The 26,735-nt window shown below is 40.9% G+C and overlaps 1 protein-coding gene across 1 annotated transcript in view; it reads left to right on the top strand.

Moving 5' to 3' along the window:
• Positions 1–26,735, top strand: part of LOC132391322 (coiled-coil domain-containing protein 138-like) — a 73,904-nt gene that overhangs the window by 834 nt on the left and 46,335 nt on the right. Inside the window, exons 2-5 of the mRNA XM_059964355.1 lie at positions 5,112–5,166; positions 10,170–10,299; positions 14,700–14,821; positions 18,988–19,169. Coding sequence (XP_059820338.1) covers positions 5,112–5,166; positions 10,170–10,299; positions 14,700–14,821; positions 18,988–19,169 — 489 coding nt within the window. The remainder of the gene's footprint in view (positions 1–5,111; positions 5,167–10,169; positions 10,300–14,699; positions 14,822–18,987; positions 19,170–26,735) is intronic.

Raw genomic sequence — 26,735 nt, 5'->3', positions numbered from 1 at the left:
ATCTGTGAGGTTGGTGGAGCCAGTGTGTGGGAATTGAGAAATTAGAGCTATGTGTAGGAGGGAATCTGGAATTTTGTGGGCATCTGGGCATGGGGGGGGGGGGTGTTCATCTGGTACTTGGTGAAGCAAGGCACGGGGGATCTGGGAGATCGGAGAATCCGAGATGGGTGGAGTTGGGCAGTGGGAACTTTTGTAAGGTATCTGGGAGTTGGTGGGGAATCAGGTATTGGGTGTGTGGTGGCTGGGATTCCAGGGATAGTGGCACTTCAACACAGTTGGAAAAGAGACTTGCTGTTGTGTTTCTACCATCTGATTTTAGTTCGGATACTTGGAGATCCAAAAGTTTGGACAGGATTTGCTTAAAAATATTAACATAGAACATAGAATGTACATAGTACAGCACATTACAGGCCCTTCAGCCCACAATGTTGTGCCAGCCCTCAAACCCTGCCTCCCATATAACCACCCCCACCTTAAATTCCTCCATATACCTGTCTAGTAGTCTCTTAAATTTCACTAGTGTATCTGCCTCCACTACTGACTCAGGCAGTGCATTCCATGCACCAACCACTCTCTGAGTGAAAAACCTTCTTCTAATATCCCCCTTGAACTTCCCTCCCCTTACCTTAAAGCCATGTCCTCTTGTACTGAGCAGTGGTGCCCTGGGGAAGAGGCACTGGCTGTCCACTGTCTATTCCTCTTAATATCTTGTGCACCTCTTTCATGTCTCCTCTCATCCTCCTTCTCTCCAAAGAGTAAAGCCCTAGCTCCCTTAATCTCTGATCATAACCATACTCTCTAAACCAGGCAGCATCCTGGTAAATCTCCTCTGTACCCTTTCCAATGCTTCCACATCCTTCCTATACTGAGGCGACCAGAACTGGACACAGTACTCCCAAGTGTGGCCTAACTAGAGTTTTATAGAGCTGCATCATTACATCGCATCTCTTAAATTCTATCCCTCGACTTATGAAAGCTAACACCCCATAAGTTTTCTTAACTACCCTATCTACCTGTGAGGCAACTTTCAGGGATCTGTGGACATGTACCCCCAGATCCCTCTGCTCCTCCACACTACCAAGTATCCTGCCATTTCCTTTGTACTCTGCCTTGGAGTTTGTCCTTCCAAAGTGTGCCACCTCACACTTCTCTGGGTTGAACTCCATCTGCCGCTTCTCAGCCCACTTCTGCATCCTATCAATGTCTCTCTGCAATCTTTGACAATCCTCAACAATATCTACAACACCACCAACCTTTGTGTCGTCTGCAAACTTGCCAACCCACCCTTCTACCCCCACATCCAAGTCGTTAATAAAAATTTAAAAAAGTAGAGGTCCCAGAACAGATCCTTGTGGGACACCACTAGTCACAACCTTCCAATCTGAATGTACTCCCTCCACCACGACCCTCTTGCCTTCTGTAGGCAAGTCAATTCTGAATCCACCTGGCCAAACTTCCCTGGATCCCATGCCTTCTGACTTTCTGAATAAGCCTACCATGTGGAACCTTGTCAAGTGCCTTACTAAAATCCATGTAGATCACATCCACTGCACTACCCTCATCTATATGTCTGGTCACCTCCTCAAAGAACTCTATCAGGTTTGTTAGGCACGATCTGCCCTTCACAATGCCATGCTGACTATCCCTGATCAGACCATGATTCTCTAAATGCCCATAGATCCTATCTCTAAGAATCTTTTCCACAGCTTTCCCACCACAGACGTAAGGCTCACTGGTCTATAATTACCTGGACTATCCCTACTACCTTTTTTGAACAAGGGGACAACATTCGCCTCCCTCCAATCCTCTGGTACCATTCCTGTGGACAATGAGGACATAAAGATCCTAGCCAGAGGTTCAGCAATCTCTTCCCTTGCCTCGTGGAGCAGCCTGGGGAATATTCTGTCAGGCCCTGGGGACTTATCTGTCCTAATGTATTTTAACAACTCCAACACCTCCTCTCCCTTAATGTCAACATGCTGCAGAACATCAACCTCACTCATATTGTCCTCACCGTCATCAAGTTCCCTCTCAGTGGTGAATACCAATGAGAAGTATTCATTGAGGACCTCGCTCACTTCCACAGCCTCCAGGCACATCTTCCCATTTTTATCTCTAATCGATCCTACCTTCACTCCTGTCATCCTTTTGTTCTTCACATAATTGAAGAATGCCTTGGGGTTTTCCTTTACCCTACTCGCCAAGGCCTTCTCATGCCACCTTGTTCTTTTCAACCCCTTATGCTCCTTTCTTGCTACCCTATATTCCTCAATAGACCCATCTGATCCTTGCTTCCTAAACCTCATGTATGCTGCCTTCTTCCTCCTGACTAGATTTTCCACTTCACTTGTCACCCATGGTTCCTTCACCCTACCATTCTTTATCTTCCTCACCGGGACAAATTTATCCCTAACATCCTGCAAAAGCTCCTTAAACATCGACCACATGTCCATAGTACATTTCCCAATTCACACCCGCAAGTTCTAGCCTTATAGCCTCATAATTTGCCCTTACCCAATTAAAAATTTTCCGGTCCTCTCTGATTCTATCCTTTTGTGTGATAATGCTAAAGGTCAGGGAGCAGTGATCACTGTCCCCCAGATGCTCACCCACTGACAGATCTGTGACCTGACCTGGTTCGCTACCTAATACTAGATCTAGTATGGCATTCCCCCTATTCGGCCTGTCAACATACTGTGACAGGTATCCATCCTGGACACACTTAACAAACTCTGCCCCATCTAAAGCCTTGGAACTAATCAAGTGCCAATCAATATTAGGGAAGTTAAAGTCACCCATGATAACAACCCTGTTATTTTTGCACCTTTCCAAAATCTGCCTCCCAATCTGCTCTTTGGTATCTCTGCTGCTACCAGGGGGCCTATAGAATACCCCCAGTAGAGTAACTGCTCTCTTCCTGTTTCTGACTTGCACCCATACTGACTCAAAAGAGGATCCTGCTACATTACCCACCCTTTCTGCAGCTGTAGTAGTATTCCTGACTGGTAATGCCACCCCTCCTCCCCTCCCCCCCTCCCCCCCTCCCCCCCCCCATCCCTTTTAAAGCACTGAAATCCAGGAATATTGAGAATCCATTCCTACCCTGGTGCCAGCCAAGTCTCTGTAATGGCCACATCATAATTCCATATATGTATCCAAGCTCTCAGTTCATCACTTTTGTTCCTGATGCTGCTTGCATTGAAGTACACACACTTTAGCCCTTCTACCTTACTACCTTTATACCCTTTATTCTGCTGTAGGTACACACTTTTTGATGTGAAAATTCTCCAGCAACCTATACCAAGGAAATAACTCACCATGAATTGTGAATTGCCACATGTTTTTTTTTGATGTATTTCAGCCATTCTAACATTAACTCTGCCCAAATAGTATCTAACATTAATCATGACAGAATTTACTCATTTAATTTAATTCAACACACAAAATACAGAGGAGACTTATGGTTTGGAGGTATAAGTGAAAAAATTGCTTGAAATGGCAGTGGTTGACAAAGGGATCAGCAGGATATTGGGCTAGGTTTCTGTCAGATAATAGCAGAACTGGAAATGACCAAAATTTTTGGGCTTGTGATCGAAGTTCAAAGTAAATTTATCATCAAGGTGCATGTATGTTACCATATACAACCTTGAGATTCATTTTCTTCTGGGCATATTCAATAACCATAATAGAATCAGTGAAAGACCACAGCAACAGGTCTGTGTGGCTAAGCAAAGCTCCAGTGCCACATTTAAGTTTGTTGATGACATCAGTGTCACGGGCCGAATCAAAGGTGGTGACGAGTCAGCATAACGGAAGGAGAAATCTGGCTGAGCGATGCCGCAACAACCTCTTACTCAATGCCAGTAAGACCAAGGAGCATATTGACTTCAGGAGGAGGAAACCTGAGATCCATGAGCCCGTACTCATTGGGGGATCAGAGGTGGAGAGGGTCAGCAACTTTAAATTGCTTGGTGTTATCATTTCAGAGGATCTGTCCTGAGTCCTTGAAAGTGAGTCCATATGTTGTGGAAACAGTTTATTGATAGGACAAGTCAAGTTGGACCCTTCTGGTTCAAGAGCTTGGTGGCTAAGTGGTAATAACTGTTCCCAAGCCTGGTGATGTTAGGTCCCATCAACAGGATGAGAGAAGTGATTGGATGGGGTAGTAGAAACTAATTAGCAAAATGATTAGAGAGCTTGGGCAGACGGAATGGCAGAAGGCAATAGTAATGAGGTAGCAATCATTCAGGGTAAAAAGTTAAAGGAGGAATAAAGTGGATTTCTTAGATCCTCAGGTGCCATAGTACTCAGCCCTTGTTTGAATTTTCCAAGGGCAAATGTAGAATTTTACATCAGTAGCATCATACATTGAATGTCATTTGACATGTGCGCTCATGTCCAGAAGCCTCTGTGTATAGTTAAGTTTGGTGCATGGATATCCAAGCAATGGTTTTGGCTCACCCTCTTCCACAGAAGAATCTTTGGGCAGCCAGTTCAAGTATTTTTAAACTTATTGCTCAGCAGATTATAAACAAAATACTTGAATTTTGAGTACATCTGAGTTAATTAAATTTTCATACAACGTATCCACTACTTGCATAGAGTTAAGTCCATGCCTCTATGACTTGCTGATAATTTACATGTTAAAGCTGTAATATTTAATGTGTTGATGTTGCTTGATTTTATTTTGTTACAACCAAAAGACTGGTCTAGCACTTTAGCTTTATCATGGGTTGTTCCTATTAAAGAAAAATTATTTTAAAAAAGTTGAACAATAATAATCCTAGATGTGATCAAGCATAAACTTGAATGTCAAGCTAATAATTGAGTTTTATTTGTTCAAGATTCTGGAATTTACTAAAAAATCTGAGATTCTCCTGCTGTGTTACCATATTTACGAAACCAGTCACTTGTTAAATTAAAATTGAAATGTTCTAATATGAAGATGCATTTTAAGTATCCTAGGAATTTTTATCTTGCCCTTATACTGTGCTAAATTGCTTAGAATTATAAGTGTGGTCCAATATTTTGCATGTAATGTACTTTGTGCAATGAGCTTTACACATTTTGATTGCTGGATATCTGACTCAAAAATCATTATTTATCTTTAGGACACCACGATAAATATAAGCGAACATAATTCAAATATCAATCCATCAACTGAAGGTATGATTATAAGTTTCTTACTATTCTGTTAAATGAAAATAGTAACTGTGCAATTTGAAAAAATTTAGGATGCTCTGGTAATCAATGTATTTTTATAATGTCTGAATTGACACTAATATTGGTGGAGTTGTGGGTAGTGTAGGGGATTGTCAAGGATACACCTGAATATAGATCAGTTACAAATATGGCAGAAAAATAGTAGATGGAGTTTGATGCAAGTGTGAAGTTTTGCACTTTGGGAGGTCAAATGTAAGGAGAAGGTATGCAGTTAATGGCAGGACCCTTAACAGTATTGATACACAGAGGGATCTTTGTGTTCAAGTTCATAGCTACCTGTAAGTAGTCACTCGAGTAGATGGGGTGGCAAATAAGGCAAAGAGCATATTTGCCTTCATTGCTTGAGGCATTGAGTATAAGCGCAAGAGAAGTCATGTTGCAGCTATGTAATAATTTAACTTAGCCACACTTGAAACGTTGTGTACAATTCTAGACATCCCATTACAGAAAGATGAGGCATTGGAAATTATTTATTTTATCTGTTTGTTTATTTATTTCTAGACGTACAATGTGGAATAGGCCCTTCCGGTCCTTTGAGCCATGCTGCCCAGCAATTTCCCCACTTTAATCGTATCCTAATCATGGAACAATTTACAATGACCAATTAACTTACCAACTGGTATGTCTTAGGACTGTGGGAGGAAACCTGGAGAAAACCCAGACTGTCATGGGATCATGTCCAAACTCCTTACTCCTCTCCAGGCAGGCACAGGCAAGGTCCCAGAGGACTAGTGTATAGCTAATATTCTGTTATTCCATTATTCAAGAAGGGAATTACGACCATAAGATATGAGTAGAATTAAGCATTCGGCCCATCGAAACTGGACAGCCATTCCATCATGGCTCATTACTATCCCTCTCAGCCCCATTCTCCTGTCTTCTTCATATACATAGAGCATAGAAATCTACAGCACAGTACAAGCCCTTCAGCCTCAATGTTGTGCCGACCATGTAACTTCTAGAAACTGCCTGGAATTTCCCTAGCACATGGCCCTCTATTTTTCTAAGCTCTATGTACCTATCTGAGAGGCTCTTAAAAGACCCTTTTGTATGCCAGCAGTGCATTCCAAGTACACACCACTCACTGTGTGAAACCCTGACATCCCATCGGTACCTATTTCCAAGCACCTTAAAGCTATCCCCCCGCCCCCGCCATGTTAGCCATTTCAGCCCTGGGAAAAAGTCTCTGGCTATCTGCATGATCAATGCCTCTCGTCATCTTAAACTGAACACAGTACTCCAAGTGGGGTCTGACCAAGGTCTTATCAATCCCATGGTTGATGAATGCCAACACAGCATATGCCTTCTGAACAACACTGTCATCTTGATCAGCAGCTTTGAGTGTCCTATTGACACAGGCCCCAAGTTCTCTCAGATCCTCCACACTGCCAAGAGTCTTACCATTTATATTATACTCTGTCTTCAAATTAAACCTACCAAAATGAACCATTTCACACCTATCTGGGTTGAAGTCCATCTGCCACTTCTCAGCCCAGTTCTGCATCCTATCGATGTCCCTCTGTAACCTCTGACAAACTTCCAGACTATCCTCAATCTTTGTATCATCAGCAAATTTACTAACCCACTCTTCTACTTCTTCATCCAGGTCATTTATAAAAATCAGAAAGAGGAGGGGTCCCAGAACAGATCCCTGCGGAACACTGCTGGTCATCGACCTCCATGCAGAATACAAACTATCTGCAACCACCCTTTGACTTCTGTGGGCAAGCCAATTCTGGATCCACAAAGCAAGGTCTTCTGAAGGAGCCTTGCATGGGGAACCTTATCAAATGCCTTACTGAAATCCATATACACTACATTCACTGTTCTACCTTCATCAGTGTATTTTGTTACTTCCTCAAAGAATTCAATCAGACTTGTAAAGTAGGACCTGCCCTTGACAAAGCCCTGCTGACTATCCCTAATCTGATTATGTCTCTCCAAATACTCATAAATCCTGTCTTTCAGGATCTTCAACAACTTGCCCACCACTGAAGTCAGACTCACTGGTCTATAATTTCTTGGGTTATCTCTACTACCTTTCTTGAACAAGGAAACAACATTTGCAACCCTCCAATCCTCCATTTCTTCTCCTGTCCCTACTGATGACACAAAGATCATTGCAGAGGCTCAGCAATCTCCTCCCTCATTTCCCACAGTAGCCTGGGGTATATCTCATCCTGTCCCGGTGGTTTATCTAACTTAATGCTTTTCAAAAGCTTCAGCGCATCTTCTTTCTTAATGTCTGTATGTTCAAGCGTTTCAGTCTGCTGTAAGTCATCCCCACAATTGCCAAGGTCTTTTTTCCTGGTGAATACTGAAGCAAAGTATTTATTAAGTATCTCCACTACCTTCTCTGACTCCATGCACATGTTTCCATTATCACACCTGATTGATCCTCTTCTCACACAGCTCAACCTCTTGCTCTTCACATACTTATAGAATGCCTTGGGGTTTTCCTTAATCCTGCTCACCAAGGCCTTCTCATGCTCGCTTCTGGCTCTTCTAAATCCATTCCTAAGCTCCTTCCTAGCAACCTTGTAATCGTCTAGAGCTCTTAACATTACCTAGCTTCTTGAACCTTTCATAAGACTTTATTTTCTTCTCAACTAGATTTTTTAAATCCTTTGTACACCATGGTTCTTGAACCCTACCATCCTTTCCCAGCCTCAATGGAACATACCTATGCAGAACTCCATGCAAATGTTCCCTGAACATTTCCCTGAGAACATCTGCTCCCAATTTATGATCTCAATGCCTAATAGGTAATATTTTCCCCCACCCTAATTAAATGTTTTCCAAATTGTCTGCTCTTATCTCTCTCTATCGCTATGGTGAAAGTGATAGAGTTGTGGTCACTACCTCCAGAATGCTCTCCCATTGAAAGATCCGACACCTGACCAGGTTCATTTCCCAATACTGGATAAAGTACAGCCTCTCCTCTTATTGGCTTATCTACATATTGTGTCAGGAAACCTTCCCGAGCACACTTAACAAACCACCCCATCTAAACCCCTTGTGCTAAGGAGATGCCAATCAACATTGGGAAAGTTTAAAATCTCTCATCACAACAACTTTTGATGTCCTTACTAATCAAAACCAATCAACCTCTGTAAATGCACCTATTAACTTTGCCTCTGCGGCTGTCTGTGGCAATGAATTCCACAGATTCCTTACCCTGTGGCAAAAGAAATTCTGCCTCCTCTCTGTTGTAATGGTACTACCTTCTGTTTTGCGGCTCTGACCTTTGGTTCAAGACTGACACACCAGCATTGAAAATATCCTTTCCAGCTTATTCTATATAAGCTTTACAATATTACTTTAGCTTCTCCGTCTCAACTGCAGGGTAAATTCTATCATATTATGATCACTGCCTCCTAAGAGTTCATATCTTAAGCTCTGTAATGAAATCTGATTAATTACTTAACACCTTTCCCCTAGAGGGCTCAACCACAAGCTACACTTCCAAGTCTTTTGCTTAGCATCCAGTAACAACCTGATTTTCCCAATCTACCTGCATATTGAACTCCCCAATTGCTCTTTTTTTACATGTCTTTTCTGTCTTTCATTGTACTTCCTACCCCTCATCTTGGCTACTTCTTGGAGGCCTGAATACAGTTTCCATGAGGGTCTTTTTTTTTATCCTTGCAAATTCTTAACTCTACCCACAAGAATTCTGTATCTTCTGATTGTATGAAACATCTTTCTCAGGATTTCATTTCATTTTTTTTTAACTGACAAACTCACCCCAGATCCTCTGCCCTTTTGCCTGTCCTTGTTTTTTGAAATAAGCCAGATAAACATCTGCACCTTAACACAACCCAATTAATTCTTCAACTCCTGTTAGGTAGCATTTCCATCTTTGGCCATATAGACAAATTAGATCACTACTGCTAAGAAGCATGTGATGTTGGAGGATTTATTTTTGCTTTTCATTCCAAATTTGAGGAAAAACCTATCAATTCCAGAAGAAATGTTTTTCTCCTTCAGAAACATCATTTTAAAGTTTTCCCTGTTCAATAAACTAAAGTTGTGTTTATGCTACCTTTTGCCACACAATCAGTCAACATATAGCATTTGTGACAGTTATTTGGGTATAAGCAAACCCCACTATAGAGGAGATTGTCATCCTAGAAAACCATCCATATCACAATTTTCTGTAATGTGAAACCCTATTTTCCATTAAATCCCATGTTATATGGTGATGTGTTCCTATAGGATAGTGGTCCCTGATCATTGGGCTGCGGACCGGTGGTTAGGGGCCACTGCTATAGCATGCTTTTTCTTTCAAAGATAATGCTGGTTCTCGGCGCATGGAGGTTGAGGTGCGTCACTTAAGAGATCGCCTTGACTTTTTTTTCTAGGACAAATTTCTTAAGAGGGTAGCATCTGTATTTGAAGACACAAGTAACTCAGCTGCAGTGGAAAGTCCAACAGCTTCAGTTATTGTACAAAGTTTTCTCCGGCAATCGTTCTTTGTAAAACGTTAGGTTTTAAATCCAGTGAAATTCCTTTATGCAATTGTTTAGGTTTATAACTTGCACTTAAACTTGCTGTCTTTGCAAATTATATGGAAAACAGTTGGAGAATTTAAAATAAAGTGCTGGTAGCAAGATTTCTGGCACTTAAAAAGAAATCACATTATCTGCATATACATATAGAAATGCAAATTGGATGGAAAATTTTGTTTTTTTTTGCATTTTGTTTATTTTTTTATTGACTTTAATCACACACAAATTTCAAAAGAGGAAGTTTTGTTCTATATCTCAGATTTTTTTTATAAGGGTGAATTTCTATCATCTGAGTAGCCATAACATGAATGTTGTTTTAGATTATTTCAGATTTGAATCCTTTTTCTAACTTAAGTAAGAATTAATAGCCATGTGTGTGTGATTAAACATTCTTGGTAACCCAAGATAGTTCTGTCCTTCAATCTGGTGTTCTAGAAATATTAACAGAAGAAAGATGTGGACCTACAATGAAATCACCAACATCTGGTCTGACCTACAGTGAAAGGAAGCACTACAACAGATTATTACAAAATCTATATAAAACAATAAAGCGAAATTCTGCATGGTAAGATTGAAAACCTATTTTAGTGTGTTTAAGTCAATTGCATCTACTACTTTGTTTGAATAATCTTTTATTAACAATATTAAAGGGAAAAAATTCCTTTCTGTTTAGCATTTGACAATATCAAAGAAAATTGCACATTAATAAGGAAATCTTATTTGAGGATAAGATGGGAAGTTAAAAGTATTCATGTCAATATGATTGCATGTAAAAAGAAAATGGAATGTTTTTAAAAATTAATAATGTCAGCTTGAGTCAAAAAATGGTTGTAGTTGAATTGTGTTCTCCTCATTCCCTCTTTCCCCATCCTTGTGCTGTCTACGTCCACTCTGCTGGTGTTTTTCACTCTCCTATCCTCACAGGCTTACCAAGTCTCTGTATGGAAGCTCACATGGTGCCCAGATGCCCCTTATATGCCTGTACTGCCCTTACCACCTATACCCTTACCTCAAGGGCATTCTTATTCCGATTGCCCTGCCTTTATGTACAGTGGCATGCAAAAGTTTGGGCACCCCGGTCAAAATTTCTGTTACTGTGAATAGTTAAGTGAGTAAAAGATGAACTGATCTCCAAAAGTCATAAAGTTAAAGATGGAACATTCTTTCCAACATTTTAAGCAGGATTGGTGTATTATTTTTGTTTTGTACAATTTTAGAGTGAAAAAAAGGAAAGGAGCACCAGGCAGAAGTTTGGGCACCCCAAGAGATTTGAGCTCTCGTAACCTTTACCAAGGTCTCAGCTCTTAATTAGGTCGTTAGGGTTATGGCTAGTTCACAGTAATTGTTAGGAAAGGCCAGGTGATGCAAATTTAAAAGCTTTTAAATACCCTGACTCCTCAAAACTTATCCCAACAATCAGCAGCCATGGGCTCCTCTAAGCAGCTGCCTAGCACTCTGAAAATTAAAATAAATGATGCCCACAAAGCAGGAGAAGGCTATAAGAAGATAGCAAAGTGTTTTCAGGTAGCCGTTTCCTCAGTTAGTAATGTAATTAAGAAATAGCAGTTAACAGGAATGGTGGAGGTCAGGTTGATGTCTGGAAGACCAAGAAAACTTTCCAAGAGAACTGCTTGTAGGATTGCTAGAAAGGCAAGTCAAAACCCCCGTTTGACTGCAAAAGACCTTCAGGAAGATTTAGCAGACTCTGGAGTGGTGGTGCACTGTTCTACTGTGCAGTGACACTTGCACAAATATGACCTTCATGGAAGAGTCATCAGAAGAAAACCTTTCCTGCATCCTCATCAAAAAATTCAGCATCAGAAGTTTGCAAAGGAATACCTAAACAAGGCTGATGCATTTTGGAAACAAGTCCTGTGGACTGATGAAGTTAAATTAGAATTTTTTGGCTGTAATGAGCAAAGGTATGTTTGGAGAAAAAAGGGTACAGAATTTCATGAAAAGAACACCTCTCCAACTGTTAAGCAGGGGGGTGGATTGATCATGCTTTGGTCTTGTGTTGCAGCCAGTGGCATGGGGCACATTTCACTGGTAGAGGGAAGAATGAATTCAATTAAAAACCAGCAAATTCTAGAAGCAAGCATCACACTGTCTATATTAAAAAAAAACAACAAGCTGAAGATGAAAAGGGGATGACTTTTACAACAGGATAATGATCCTAAACACCTCTCAAAATCCACAATGGACTACCTCAAGAGGCACAAGCTGAAGGTTTTGCCATGGCCTTCACAGTCCCCTGACCTAAACATCATCAAAAATCTGTGGCTAGACCTCAAAAGAGCAGTGCATGCAAGATGGCCCAAGAATCTCTCAGAACTAGAAGCCGTTTGCATGAAAGAATGGGCGAAAATCCCCCAAACAAGAATTGAAAGACTCTTAGCTGGCTACAGAAAGCATTTACAAGCTGTGAACTTGTGGGTGTTAGTAAGTACTGACTATGCAGGGTGCCCAAACTTTTGAATTGGGGTCTTTTCCTTTTTTGTTGTTTTTAAACTGTAAAAGATGGAAATAAAAAAGTAATTTTGCTTAAAATATTAAAGATGTACAATGTCCTGTGTATGTTACTCAAAATGGGTTTTTTGGTTAAGAGTAGGAATGCTTCTTTGTCTGATTAGTGTTTCTCTCGCAGTTGTTTTGCTTTATACTTGTTGTTATGGTTATTGTATTCATTTGTTTACCAATGGGGAATGTTATTTTGTCTTGTGAGGCTGGGAACTTGGGGGAGGGGTTTTTTCGCGAGCTTTTGGTAGAGAGCAGGAGGAAGACGTCGAGGAAGGTGGACGTGTGCTGCACTGCTCGGAAGACCACCAGGCGTGGTCCTAGGTGCGAAGACGTGGAGGTCGGAGGCAAGCGACGAGGGGTTGAATGGTTCGATGTTTGAGCTCCAACGATGTGCACTAAACTGACTGAACTTTGATAAGTTGGCACCTTTTTGTTTTTTTTCCTTGCATATATATTGTATTGCCTAATACTCTGTTAATTTTAGTAAACTCTTTAAAGTGTATTTCATAACGTTATTTGTTGTGGGTTTGATATTGTGGGCGGGCGCGAGGCATAAACTCGATTCTCACAGCACCTGCGTGTACGGGAAGTGGGATTGGTGTGTGGCTGGATCTCCTTTTCCCCTAGACATATACCAGCCTGTTGGGTAAGTGTTACAAAGAGATGTGTCATCTTTAACTTTATGCCTTTTGAAAATCAGGTCATCTTTTACCCGCTTAGCTACTCACAGTAACAGAAATTTCGACCAGGGGTGTCCAAACCTTTGCATGCCACTGTGTTTATGTAACTTCATATATGTGTTCTATTTGTCTGTCAGCATCTAGAAGAGGGTAGTGAGCCACGCTAGGGACTTTGACCCAGAGGGGAGGAATTGCATCTCATGCATTTCCACACAGTAGAACATAGAACAATGCAGCATGATATGGGCCGTTTGGTCCATGATGTTGTGTAAACCAATATAAGCCTGTTCCATGATCTAACCCTTCCCCCATACACAGCTCATAGCCCTCTTTTTTTTACATCCATATGCCTATCTAAGAGACTTTTAAATGTCCCTATTGTGTCACCTCCAGCAGTGCATTCCAGGCACCCATTATGTAAACAAACCACCAAAAATACTACCTTTGATATTTCACTTTATTTTTCTGCCACTCACCTTAAATAGATTCATTTGCTTTTGGTCATTATCACCCTGGGATAAAGTTGCTAGCTGTTCACTCTATGTCTCGCATAATCTTGTACATCTCTATCAAGTTGCCTCTCATCCTGTTTCTCCAAAGAGAAGAATACTAGCTTGTTCATCCTTTCCTCATAAGACATGTTTTCTAATCCAGGCAGTGTACTGATAAATCTCTGCACCCTCTGTAAAGATTTCACATCCTTCCTCTAATGAGACAACTATGAAGACCAGTATGCCATAATCCCTTCTTAGTTACCCTATCAACTTGTGCAGCAACGCTGAGGAATCTGTCCACTTGGATGTCAAAATCCTACTGTTCCTCCTGCATTGAATCTCACAATTTAACTTGGTACTCCATCTTCAAGTTCAATTTTCCAGTGTATCACTTCACATTTTTCCATATTGAACTCCATCTGCTTTTCTGCCCAACTCTGTATCCTGTCAATATTCTGTTATAACCTATGGCAATCTTCTACACATCCACAGCACCTGTAATCTTCCTGTCATCTGCAAATTTACTAACCCATCCTTGTAATTTACAAAGAGCAGGGGTCCCAGAACAGATACTTGCAGAGCACCTCTAATTACTGATCTCCAGTCAGAAATTGATCTATATATTACTACCCACTGCCTTCTGTGGGCAAGCCAATTCAAAATCTACACAACCAAGTTTCTATGGATCCCCTGAGCTTACTGTGGAACTTTGTTAATTGCTTTACTAAAGTCCACATATACTAACAAAGAAGGGGAGAGAACTGAATCTGGGGACTAGATCAGAAGAAACACAATGTCCCAGTAATCTGAAAATCTGAAATAGTTACTTTACTCTATCAGAAATGGTATGCATTAACTCTTTTCTCATTGCTTATTGTAATCACAAAAATGAGGGTAAGGTTCTATTTTCTGTTTTGAGAAGTGAGCCCTTCTGAATTTCTGTGGTTCTTCTGATGGTGTTACCATAATGGATTTGGTTATGGAACAGCAGATACATGTAGAAAACTCCTTTAATAATATGTTAACAATTTTAGTTATACTTTAATTTTGACAAAAATAAATTTGAAGCATATCTTTCATGTTCTGATGGTTCCAAGTTATTTCAATACTTGTGAATCTTAGTTGTATTTTGCAGACAAACAACTGACTTCTCAATTATCCATTCTTGGGTAATAAACCTAAGGAAATAGATTTTCTTTGTAGAGAGAAGATTATTTGCAAATTTTAACTTCAATTTTAAACCATTTTATGATTTTTTTTTAAATCATTAGTGTTGATGATGATAATAATGATTATCATTGCTCCAATGAAGAGCTAGAGGGATATTTGAATGAGAAAGAATTCTCAACTTATGAGAAACAAAACAGTGGAACACAAGTTTACACTGAAACTGGTAAGTATTAATGGATGGTGAACTGCTTTTACTGTTGGATATATTGTAATATAATGCAATTTGCTTACAGTATAATCGGGTAAGGAGATGAGAACATGTTCTCAGCTTGGAGGAAAATGGATTATAAACAAATTAGTCTTTGAGATTTTTTTTCTTCTGCTGTTGAACTTTGATGTGGTGTGCTAGGGCTTTGATTTTTCAAGTTTTCTACTAATTGCCGATGGCTTGGTATAGGGTCTGAACCTTTATAAAAACAGTTATAGATGAGTGTGTCCTCACAAAATCATTTGGAGTCTTCCTTAACCAGAAGCTCTAGATAAACCTGGTGAGGACCAGATCAGCTGTACTCCAGTCTAGTGACCAAGTAAGGAACAAGATGTTAAGATACAATCTCCAGAAAGCCATCTCACGGGCGAAGCAGCAATTTCAGACAAACATAAATCACTGAAGGATGCACAATAGCTGTGATATTGCTATTAACTCTTTACAAAGTGAAACCAAGCAAGGTAGGTGACAACAAGGCTTCACCCAGATGAGCTCAGTGCCTTCTATACTCGCTTTGCCTTTCAAAACATTCAGGAACCTTCATGAACGCCAACAGCCTCTGATGACCCTGTGATTTCAGTTTCTGAGGCCACAATAAGAGCTTTCTTCAGGAGGGTGAAGCCATGGAAAGCATCTGGCCCAGATGGGGTACCTGGACGACTACTAAAGACATGTGCTGATCAACTGGCTGGAATGAGCACGGATGTGTTTAGCTTCTCACTTTGGTAGTCTGAAGTAGCCACCTGCTTCTAGCAGTCCTTAATTATACTAGTGCTTAAGAAGAACATGATAACCTGTTTCAATGCCCAACATCCAGTAGCTCTTGTATGCACTGTGATGAAGGGCTTTGAGAGGTTTATGTTGAAAATATCAACTCTTGTCTGATAGGTGACTTGGATCTTCTCCAATTTGCCTACCAGTACAACAGGTCCACAGCAGATGCCATTTAATTGCCTCTTCACTGAACCCTGGAACACCTAGACATTGAAGATGTATACATTAGGATGCTAACATGAGGAAATATGCAGATGCTGGAAATTCAAACAACACACACAAAATGCTGGTGGAACACAGCAGGCCAGGCAGCATCTATAGGGAAAAGCGCTGTCGACGTTTCGGGCCGAGACCCTTCGTCAGGACGAACGTCGACAGCGCTTCTCCCTATAGATGCTGCCTGGCCTGCTGTGTTCCACCAGCATTTTGTGTGTGTTGTACATTAGGATGCTCTTTATTGACTGCAGGTCTGCATTCAAAACTAGCATCCCCTCAAAACTAATTAATAAACTTCAAGACCTTGGCCTCAATACCCCCTTATACAATTGCGTCCTCAATTTCTTCACTTGCAGACACCAGTCAGTTTGGATTAGGAACAACATCTATATAAACTCCATCAGCACAGGTGCACCTTCAAGGCTGTGTGTTTAGCCCCATGCGTTGCTTACTAGTAAGGCTAAGTTCAGGTCCAATGCCATGTTTAAGTTTGCTAACGACGCCACTATCATCGGCCAAATCCAAGATGGTGATGAATCACCATGTAGGAGAGAGATTGAAAATGTGGCTGGGTGATACCACAACAACAACCTCTCACTCAGTGTCAGCAAGACCAAGGAGCTAATTATCGACTTCAGGAGGAAGAAACCTGAAGTCCATGAGCCATTACTCTTCAGGGGGTCAGAGGTGCAGAGGGTCAGCAATTTAAAATTCTATGGTGTTATCATTTCAGAGGATCTGTCCTGGGCCCAGCACTTAAGTGCAATTACTAAGAAAGCACAGTTAGCACCCCTACTTCCTTTAAAATTTGAACATTCAGCATGACATCTAATACTTTGACAAACTTCTTTAGATGAGTGGTGGTACTGCTTGCATCACAGCCTGGTATGGAAACACCAATGCCCTTGAATGGAAAATCCTACAACAAGTAGTAGATACAGCCCAGTCTATCATGGGTAAAGCCCTCCCCGCCATTGAACATATCTACATGGAGCACTGTCACAGGAAAGCAGCATCCATCATCAGGACCCTTGCCACACAGGCCATATTCTCTTCTTGCTGCTGCCATCAAGAAGAATGTACAGTAGCCTTAGGACCCATACCACCGGGTTCTGAAACAGTAATTACCACTCTACCATCAGGCTCTTGAGCCAGTGGGGATAACTTCACTGAACTGCACTTGCCCCATCACTGAACCTGTGGACTCACTTTCAAGGAATCTTCATCTCAAGTTCTCAATACTTACTGATTATCTATCATTATTGTTTTTCATTTTGTATTTGCACAGTTTGTTGCCTTTTGCACACTGCTTTTCTTTTGCCCATTGTGTTGCTTGTGGTCTTTCATTGATTCTACAATGTGTCTTGGATTTACTGAATATAGCCATAATAAATCGAATCTCCTGGTGGTATATGGTAAAATGTATGTATTTTGATAATAAATTTACTTTGAGCCTGGTCCAGTCACCCAAGATTAATGTATTCTGTAGCTTTGCGATAATTCCACCTCCAAAAGTAAATGAGTACTTTTAACATTGTTAAACACATTCAACATTGTTTGGAAACTTAGCTCCAATCTTTTTTCAGTGTTAAACAATACTTCTTTTCTGGAATAAAATTAGAAAATACAATTTCCAGTTATCTTTTTCAATATAATTTCCAAAAATTTTGTTGAATACCTCCTGACATGAATCACTCTTAGAATCTATGGGATGATTTTAAAGAAATCCTTTGCAGTGTTCATTTTGGTGCACTGAAAGGGTACATAGGTTATGCTTTTTTTTCTGTGAGTGCCTGTTTATGCATAATAATAGACTTAAGACAACTCTGCTACTCCAAAGAGTGCTGTATGAGGGCATTCTTACCCTCAGCCATGAAACTATAATCCATCAACCTATAGCTGGGAAAGTGATGACCCCCTCCTGTTAGACTGTTTATGGTAAGTTTATCTTTCTACATCTCTTCTAATATTTATATCTGTGCCACTGTGCTGAGAAGTCTGCAGATAAGTCATTTGCTTATCTTTCATTTTTACAATTCTTTGAACTTTGATTTCAGCCAAATAGATTTTTTGTACAATAGGTTTTTTGAGTTTATTGACCAGCTAAACTTAAAATATGTTGTCTTTCAGTGTATTGGATGTTTGTGCTCCTAGACTTTCTACATCTCTAAAAGAGAATGTACTTTATGCCTTCAACTCCAGAACTACTGAAAAACAAGATGACTTCCTGTCACATAGTAGGCTTCCCAAAATACTTCATAACAAATTGAAAGGAGTGTAGGAAAGTAGATAGCAATACAGGTTAAAATGTTCTTAGTTATATTACTCAGTAACTACTTTTATCTTTCAACACATGATTTTGTGATGCTAGATTAGATCATTGTCTAATTAGCCTTTTATTCTTTGCTATGACACTGCATTGGCCAGGCCAACATTTACCATCCACAACCAAGAGAAAATCTGCAGATACTGGAAATCCAAGCAACACACACAAAATGCTGGAGAAACTCAGCAGGCCAGGCAGCATCTATAGAAAAGAATATAGTCGATGTTTCGGGCTGAGAACCTCCAGGGCATCTTGGCCCAAAATGTTCACTATACTCTTTTCCATAGATGCTGGTTGGCTTGCTGAGTTTCTCCAGCATCTTGTGTGTGTTGCTTGGATTTACCATCCATTCTTCTTTGCTTTTAAGAAGCTGGCAGTAAGTAGTGTACCTGAACTTCAGCACTTGGGCTGTTAGATAGGAATGACAACAATCAACGATATATCTGCAGACCAGGGTGGTGTGTGCCTGCCTTGGTGGGAACTATAAGTAATTAATATTCCCTGAAGTGTGTTGCTCATTGACCCTAAAAGCATCAAAGTACCTAGTCTCTTTCATTTTCCTTGAGCCTGAGGCATAGAAGGTAGCAAAAGAGTCTTAGTTTAGTTTAAGAACTATGCAAAAAATTGAAGCACATGAATGAAGTTGTATGTGCAGGCAGAAAAATGTGTTTGTATGAAAGCAAAATGAAGGCACCATGTTTGTATACAAGTTGCAAGAGAAAGCTTTTACTACTTCAATTTGTAACAATGTGCAAAACAAGTTCCTTGCCTCACCAAAGAATTTTCACCTTGTTTTTATCTTTAGATGTTACCTTGCCTTCAGGCTTAGCTTCCAGCAATTTTACATCAGCAGTAATTCATGTAAATGACAGTATTGCAGATTTAAAGAATGGAAGCCTTTCAGAATCTTGGGAAGGTCCCTGCCTTTTACCAGTTGAAATAGAACAAATTCATAATGAGCTAACATCCATCTGGCAACACTTACAGGTAAGTTTTACACAGCCTATGATTGTTACAATTAGTTTGAAAGTCAATTTAATGGTCATAACTGCAAAAAAAACATAGAGCACTAAATATTTCTTCATCAAGCACTAACCTTTAAAGGAAGCCAACTTTTTCATTTTTCTCTTTTAATTCATTATTTTTAATATACCGTAAATTCCGATGTATAAGCCGAGAATTTGGCCCTAAAGTTTGGTCCTAAAATTAGGGGGTCGGCTTATACAGAGGGTGCCAACTTTGGAAAAACGAATGCACAGAAGACAGGTCATATTTATTGGCTGTTTTTGAGTCAATTTGGTTCCACTGTCGACACATGAATTCTTTGGGTTGTTTAAACTCACATCTTGTGGCTGGATCATGGACATCAAACCACCGGGGATGACTGCAATGTCCGTATTTTCAGCTTTCAGTGCTGCTTTTGTCTCACCTGACAAGTGTGCTTTGAACATGTCCCGGACAAGTAGCAACTTTTCCTTCCTGACACCTTCGGGATGTGGACGCCACACCTCTTTAACCCACTTTAAGCAACCTGCTTCATCCATCCAGCAGCATTCTTGAATGTAAACAACACCCCCCCCCACGGGAATTTTCTGAGCAATCTTTGTTTTTTGTCTTAACACAAGATCATGTCTATTCATAAATCGGGTGCACCAACTTCGTATAGCTTTGAAATTTTCACTGACCTCATGGTGTTTTTTGTCCCATTTCAATGCTTGAACTCAAATCACTTCGGTAACAATGTATCGTGATGATCGCTGGTGATTCACCCATTCTAAAACTTTTTCTTCCAGTTCTGGCCACTGGCATGTTTTTCCGCAGTTTGCACATTTTGTCTTTGGTATTTCCCTCAGCGTGTCCTCTGCCTTTTTCCACTCTCTCATTCTGTCTAGTTTACACTAAACTTCTTAGCAGCTGCAGAATTATTTGTTCCTTTAGCAAAATCAACAACCTTCAGCTTGAAGCCAGCATCATATCGCATTTGTTTTAATCTTTTGTACATGGTGCTGGCAAACTCAATACTGAGTACACGTACTAATCCCTCCATCCCATGTTATGTTTTAACGAGATTGTGATGGGCGCTAAGTGGTTTCACGGGGGTTACATTTCAGAGGATTCTTTTCCATTGGAAACCTAATCCAAAATTTCTCTCCCTGATTTATTTATTAAGAATTTGCCTATAACGCTCTACAGTGTGTAGGCCTGTCTTCTTAGCAGGTACTGGCTCACAAAATTTCCAGAGTTTGGATCCGGCAAAGCTGAGTACCGGCATGTGAGATCTTGTGATCTTTTCTGGTTAAATCAAAAACCCCTACAAAAGGGGTTGGCTTATACAAAGGTAACATGAAAAAGTCACCTTTTTAACCTTGAAAATGGGGGGAGGGGTCTGCTTATACTTCGGAATATACGGTACTGACAAACCTGCTGAAATTATACTTTCTCGGGCTTCTTTTAATTGATCACAATGCATGTTCCTAAACACGAAAGAAAACAATGAATACTGATGTTACCAGCTGAATTTTTAAATGGGTTATGAAGCAATGTACGCTGCGGACTTTCATTACTGTTGCATACTAACTTTTGTTGATATGAATTGTAGAGGCTGTAACTGCACTTGAGAAAACTGCTTGAAGTACAAATTTAGGAACAAATCTGGTCAGATGAAATCAAAATACCTTGATCAATATCTCTTCAAATTGACTAGTGGCTGGTATTTGATAAAAGCGCTGGAAGTAAAAGGAGGTACAGATGATATACACACATGCAAACATGAGCCAGGTTCTACCATTTAATCAGATTGTTGCTGGTATTTCACAAGTCACTTTCTTGATGAATTCCCATATCCTTTCATTCCAAAATCAATTTATGTTCAACCATTGAAAATTGATGTCCTCTTGTAGTATTTATACTTTATTGAATGTGGAACTTTCTACTCATTTCGCATTTAAACAGCTCACACCTTAGTCTGACACTTAATTATCGTTCTCGCTCCTTACCCTGAGTCCATACTTCATTGCTCTAGATTCTACCGCTAAAGAAGGGTTGTTCAGAATCTTGAGTATTTCAAAGATTCATTATCCTTCTAAACTTCATTAAATCTAGGCAATTCTATTAACTTAAATTGAACTGACTTTTTACATCCTTCATATACATGAGTAAAAATGTTTACATACATCTCTATCTAAATGTTTTTATTAAATGTAATTTATTGTAATTTATTTAGTAATTTGGTGTGTACAACAGTACAGCAACAAGATGGTTAAATATGAACAGTCAATATAACATAGAAAAACAGTTGTGTCAGCATGAATTAATCAGTCTGATGGTTTGGTGGAAGAAGCTGTTCTGCGGCCTGTTGTTCCTGGCTTTTATGCTGTGGTACCATTTCCTGGATGGTCGCAGCTAGAATAGTGTGTGGTTGGGTTGACCTGGGTCCCCAATGCTCCTTTACGCCCTTTTTACACACCTGTCTTTGTAACTATTCTGAATAGTGGGAAGTTCACGTCTACAGATGTGCTGGGCAGTCCGAACCACACTCTGCAGAGTCCTGCAATTGAGGGAAATACAGTGATGCAGCCAGTCAGGTTGCTCCCAATTGTGCCCCTATAGAAGTTCTTGGGATCTACTCAACCGTCTAAGGCAATAGAGGTGTTGTTGTGCCTTTTTCACCACATAGTTGGTATGTACAGACCACGTGAGATCCTTGGTGCTGTTTATGCTGAGGAATTTAAAGCTGTTCACCCTCTCAGCCCCAGATCTATTGATGTCAATAGGGGCTAGCCTGTCTCCATTCCTCCTGTACCCTACAATTGGTTCCTTTGTTTTTGCGACCTTGAGGGAGATGTTGTTTTCTTGACACCATTGTGTCAGGATAATGACTTCTCTGTAGGCTGCCTCTTTATTACTTGAGATTAGACCAATCAGAGTGGTGTTGTCAGCAAATTTAATTAGCAGATTGGAGCTATGGGTGGTAACATAGTCATGGGTGTACAGAGAGTAAAGGAGGGGAGCTTAGTACACAGCCCTGAGGGGCACCTGTGTTGAGGAGCAGAGGTAAGGGTGCCCACTCTTACCACCTGCTGGTGATCTGACAGGAAGTCCAGGATCCAGCTACACAAGCTGGGGTGGAGGCTGAGATCTCAGCTTCTTGTCAAACTTGGGGGGAATTATGGTGTTGAATGCTGAACTGTAGTCCAAGAACAGCATTCTCACTTAAGTGTCCTCCTTCTCCATATTTGAAAGGACTGTGTATAGAGCTGCGGCTATTGCGTCATCTGTCGATTGCTTATGTTAGTAGGCGAATTGTAGGGGGTCCAGTGTGGGTGGAAGCATACTGCAAGTATAGTCCTTGACCAGCCTCTCAAAACATTTGCTTGAGGTGAGTGCGACAGGACGCCACTTGTTCAGACATGTTACCTTGCTCTTTTTCGGTACCGGAGCAGTGGTGGATGTTTTTAAGCAGAAGGCACTCTACACTGGGAGAGAGAGAGAGAGATTAAAAATGTCTGCAAACACACCAGCAAGTTGTGCCGCACATATCCTGAGATTAAATGACATCTGTCTTTCTTTACTTCTATTTTCAATCTATCAGCTGCTATTAAAAACGTAACATATTAAAATAGATTGATTATTGTAATTGGATTGTTAGGGAATGAGTGATCAAACAGACAGATATATTAACTCCCTGGACTCACAACATCAATAATGGCAGAAAACTCTGAAAAATTTAGAAATTAATGTGCCAGATTTTTGCTTTTTCCATCTCCACCCTACAAACATGCTTCTCTCTCCCAATGGATTTCAGGAATCTGTCAGTGAACCAAATCCTATATTTTGAACCATAGCCCTGCCAAACCTCAGATTCCTTCACCACTGTGATTTTTTCATTTTGCAAACTTCCATCTATTCCCATTGTACAAGCACTATGGCATGACACACTTGCTTTGCCAAACCCAATAACTGCTAAATCCTGAGTTCAGCCAGCTAAGCCCCTTTGTATTGCTATGTTCAGATTACTTGCCTCCAATTGTTACATGTTGTAAACCAACTGTGGATCTCTGTTTTTCCTAATTATTAGATTATATATTGAAAATTGTAGGCTTAAAAATTAAAATATACTGCAAAGAAATACCCAAGTTACTTTGTTAAACGCTGAATCAGTGGGAGCCCTGGGCTTGTTTCCCTGCAACAAGGTGGTCCCATCGAGGGGTAATGGGAGACAGCGATACTCGAAGGGGGTTCCTTCTGTCCAGTCTATTCTGCAATTTAGTTTTCATTGCATTCATTGCAGAAAACCCCGCTTTGCAGAGATATGATGTTGAAAATAGAAGCAACGTTTTCAGTGCTTTTGTGGTTATCTCAGGATATTCAGCCTTGACTTTGATCCAGAGTGCCGGCAGAGATGTTATGTCAAACATACTTTTCAGCCCACAGTCATCTGCAAGCTCGAGGAGTTGATCTTCCTGCGCTGACATGGATGATTCACCGGGGACATTCACAAATGGGTCACGGACCCATTCCTTTACACGTCTTGGGTCATTTGCGGTTGGGAAGTAACGCTCAAATTCTGTCGACAGCGAATATAGGTGATCGTGCACCAGCTGTGAGAAGGACAGTGCAGCCTCAGTCACTCCCAAAATCCAAGCTAATGTTGGGAACATGTCAAATATGCCTCTGTCTACTTGCTGTCTCCACAGTTCCAGTTTGGCTTTGAAAGCAGACACTTTATCTGCCATCTTGAAGACAGTTGTCATTCTCCCCTGAAGTGACAAATTGAGTTCATTGAGCAGGTTGAAAATGTCACACAGATAAGTAAGTTTTGCTATCCACTCCTCGTCACTGAAGTGTACTGCCAGTGGTGACCTTTTCCCTGAAAGAAATCTCTGTAGCGGCTCTCTAACTCAAAAACCCTGGCCAGGGCTCTCCTCCTTGATAGCCACCTGACTTCAGTGTGTAAGAGAAGTTGTTTGTGCTCTGCATCCATTTCCTTGCAAAGCTGCTCAAACAGACGTGAGTTAAGGGCTTTTGCTTTGTTGTGATTGATAACTTGAATGACGTCACTCAATACGCTGTTAAGATCAGGTGACATTTTTTGGCTAGCCAGCATTTCCCTGTGTATGACACCGTATGTAGACTGGCATTCAGGAGCAACCTCTTTGACTCGGGTAGTGAAACCAGGTAGCCATCCAGTCGTAGCTGCACCCCCGTCTGTGCATATTCCAACTCAGAATGACCAGTCCAGTTTGCCTGGTGTGTAGTCATTCAAAGACTTAAATAGTTCTGCCCCAGTTGTGTTAGTTGGCAGTGGCAGTGCACATCGTCTTGAAATATATATCGCATATAAACCAGCAGTATTGCCTTTTTGTCGACACTGGTAGACTCGTTGACCTGGTTAGCATACCATGGTGACTCATTAAGCTGTTCCAACAGCTGTGCTTCTATGTCATCGATTCTCCTTGAAACTGTGGTAGCTGAAAGGGAAACCTGTGCCATCTTGTTAGCTGCAGCTTCTCCCAACAGTTCACAGCACATGTCCTTGGCAGCAGGCAGAATCAATTCTTCACCAACAGTGAAAGGCTTCTTAGCCTTAGCAATATGGCTAGCCACTAAGTACAACGCTCTCAGAGCAGCAGCATTTGTGGAGGTGGTGATTCTCAGCACTTGCTTCTGTCCTGCTTGCTCACATTTTTTCCGCTCAAAAATCTCAATGGGTTTGTCTTTAAGTGTAGGGTGCTTGGACTCAATGTGTCGAAGCAGTTTTGAGGGCTTCATTGCCTCATTAGACAGCTTGTCTCCACATATCACACACAGGGGGCTTGGAGCGTGCAAGTCACCGGTCGCATTAAAGCCATATTTTATGTACGACTCTTAAATTCTGTTGAAGGAAGCTTTTTTTTTTGCAGTCTCGGCCTCAGCTGTCTCTGCATTATCATCATAGTTAGGCCTATTCTGTCCCCTACTACCTCTTCTCAAGTGACATTTGTTTTTTACTCATTGAGTAGTTGTAGGTTAATGACCAACTGATGACTTCACGTGCGTTCAAGTTCAACAGTGGATGTGACAGGGAATGAGGAAATGTGCAGCTGATTCATATCGTTTCATACCGCCAAATCATATTGTTTCCTTGCAGCTCGGTGGTTGGGGACCACTGCTCTATGTAGATGTGGTCAATGGTGGAGAGGAGTTTACCTGATGTGGACTGAGCTACAAACTGTATATCCACCACTTTCTGTAAGATTTTCTGTTCAAGGGCATTGATGTTTCCATACCAAGCTGTGATGCAGCCAGTCAATATGCTCTCCACATACATCTATAGATGTTTATCAAAGTTTTAGATTGCATGTTGAATCTTTGCATACTCCTAAGGAAGTAGAGATGCTGCCATACTTTATTTGTAATTGCACTTCCATGCTGGGCCCAGGACAGGTCCTCTGAAATTTAAAGAATTTAAAGTTGCTGATCCTCTTCACCTCTGATCCCCCGATGAAGACTGGGTCATGGATCTCCAGTTTCCTCCTCCTGAAGCCCATAATTAGCACCTTGGTCTTCCTGACATTGAGTAAGAAGGTGTTGTGGCACAATTCAGCCAGATTTTCAATTTCCCTCCTATATGCTGATTCATCACCATGGTTGTTCAGCCAGTGACAGTGAGGTCATCAGCAAAAGCTTAAATATGGCATTGGAGCTGTGCTTAGCCCCACAGTCATTAGTATAAAGCAAGCAGAGCAGGGGGCTAAGCATACAGCCCCCTGTGCATGTGTGCTAATGGAGATTATGGTGGCGAAGTTGTTGCCAATTCGAACTGACTGGAGTCTGCAAGTGAGGAAACTGAGGATGCAATTGCACAAGGGGGTACTGAGGCCTTGGTCTTGAAGTTTAGATTAGTTTCGATGGGATGATGGTACTGAATGTCAAGCTGTCCTGATAAAGAGCATCCTGATCTATGCATCTTTGCTGTCCAGGTGTTCAAGTTTTGAGTGAAGAGCCAATGAAATGGCATATGCTGCAGAACTTTTGTGTCAGTAAAAAAAAATGGAGTGGATCCAAGTCACTTCTCGGGTAGCAGTTGGTATTCTTCATCACCTATCTCTCAAAACACTTCATCACTGTGGATGTAAGTGCTACTGGACAACAGCAATTGAGGCAGGTTATTATATTCTTTTTAGGCAATGGTGTAACTGAAGTCTGCTTGAAGTAGGTAGGTATCCCAGAATGTCAAAATGAGAGGTTAAAGATTTCATTGAATGCTCCAGTAGTTCAACACAGGTCTTTAGTACTTAGCTAGCTACCCCATCTGAGCCGGGTGCTCTCCACGGGTTCACCCTCCTGAAGGATGCTCTCAGAGACCAAATGAAATCACAAGGTCATTGGAAGCTGTGGAAGTTTGTGATGGTTCTCAGTGTTTTGACAGTCAAACCGAGCGTAGAAGACATTGACATTGAAGACATTCATATGGAAGTGAAGCCTTGTTGTCACTTGATTTCACTTTGTAAGATGTGCTTGCTTGATAGCTGTGGCAGGGCTTGAATGCTTTCTTCATTGATTCAAGTATAG

Source organism: Hypanus sabinus, chromosome 3, assembly GCF_030144855.1.
Source record: "Hypanus sabinus isolate sHypSab1 chromosome 3, sHypSab1.hap1, whole genome shotgun sequence".
NCBI lineage: Eukaryota > Metazoa > Chordata > Chondrichthyes > Myliobatiformes > Dasyatidae > Hypanus > Hypanus sabinus.
This window is presented reverse-complemented; position numbering and strand designations above follow the sequence as displayed.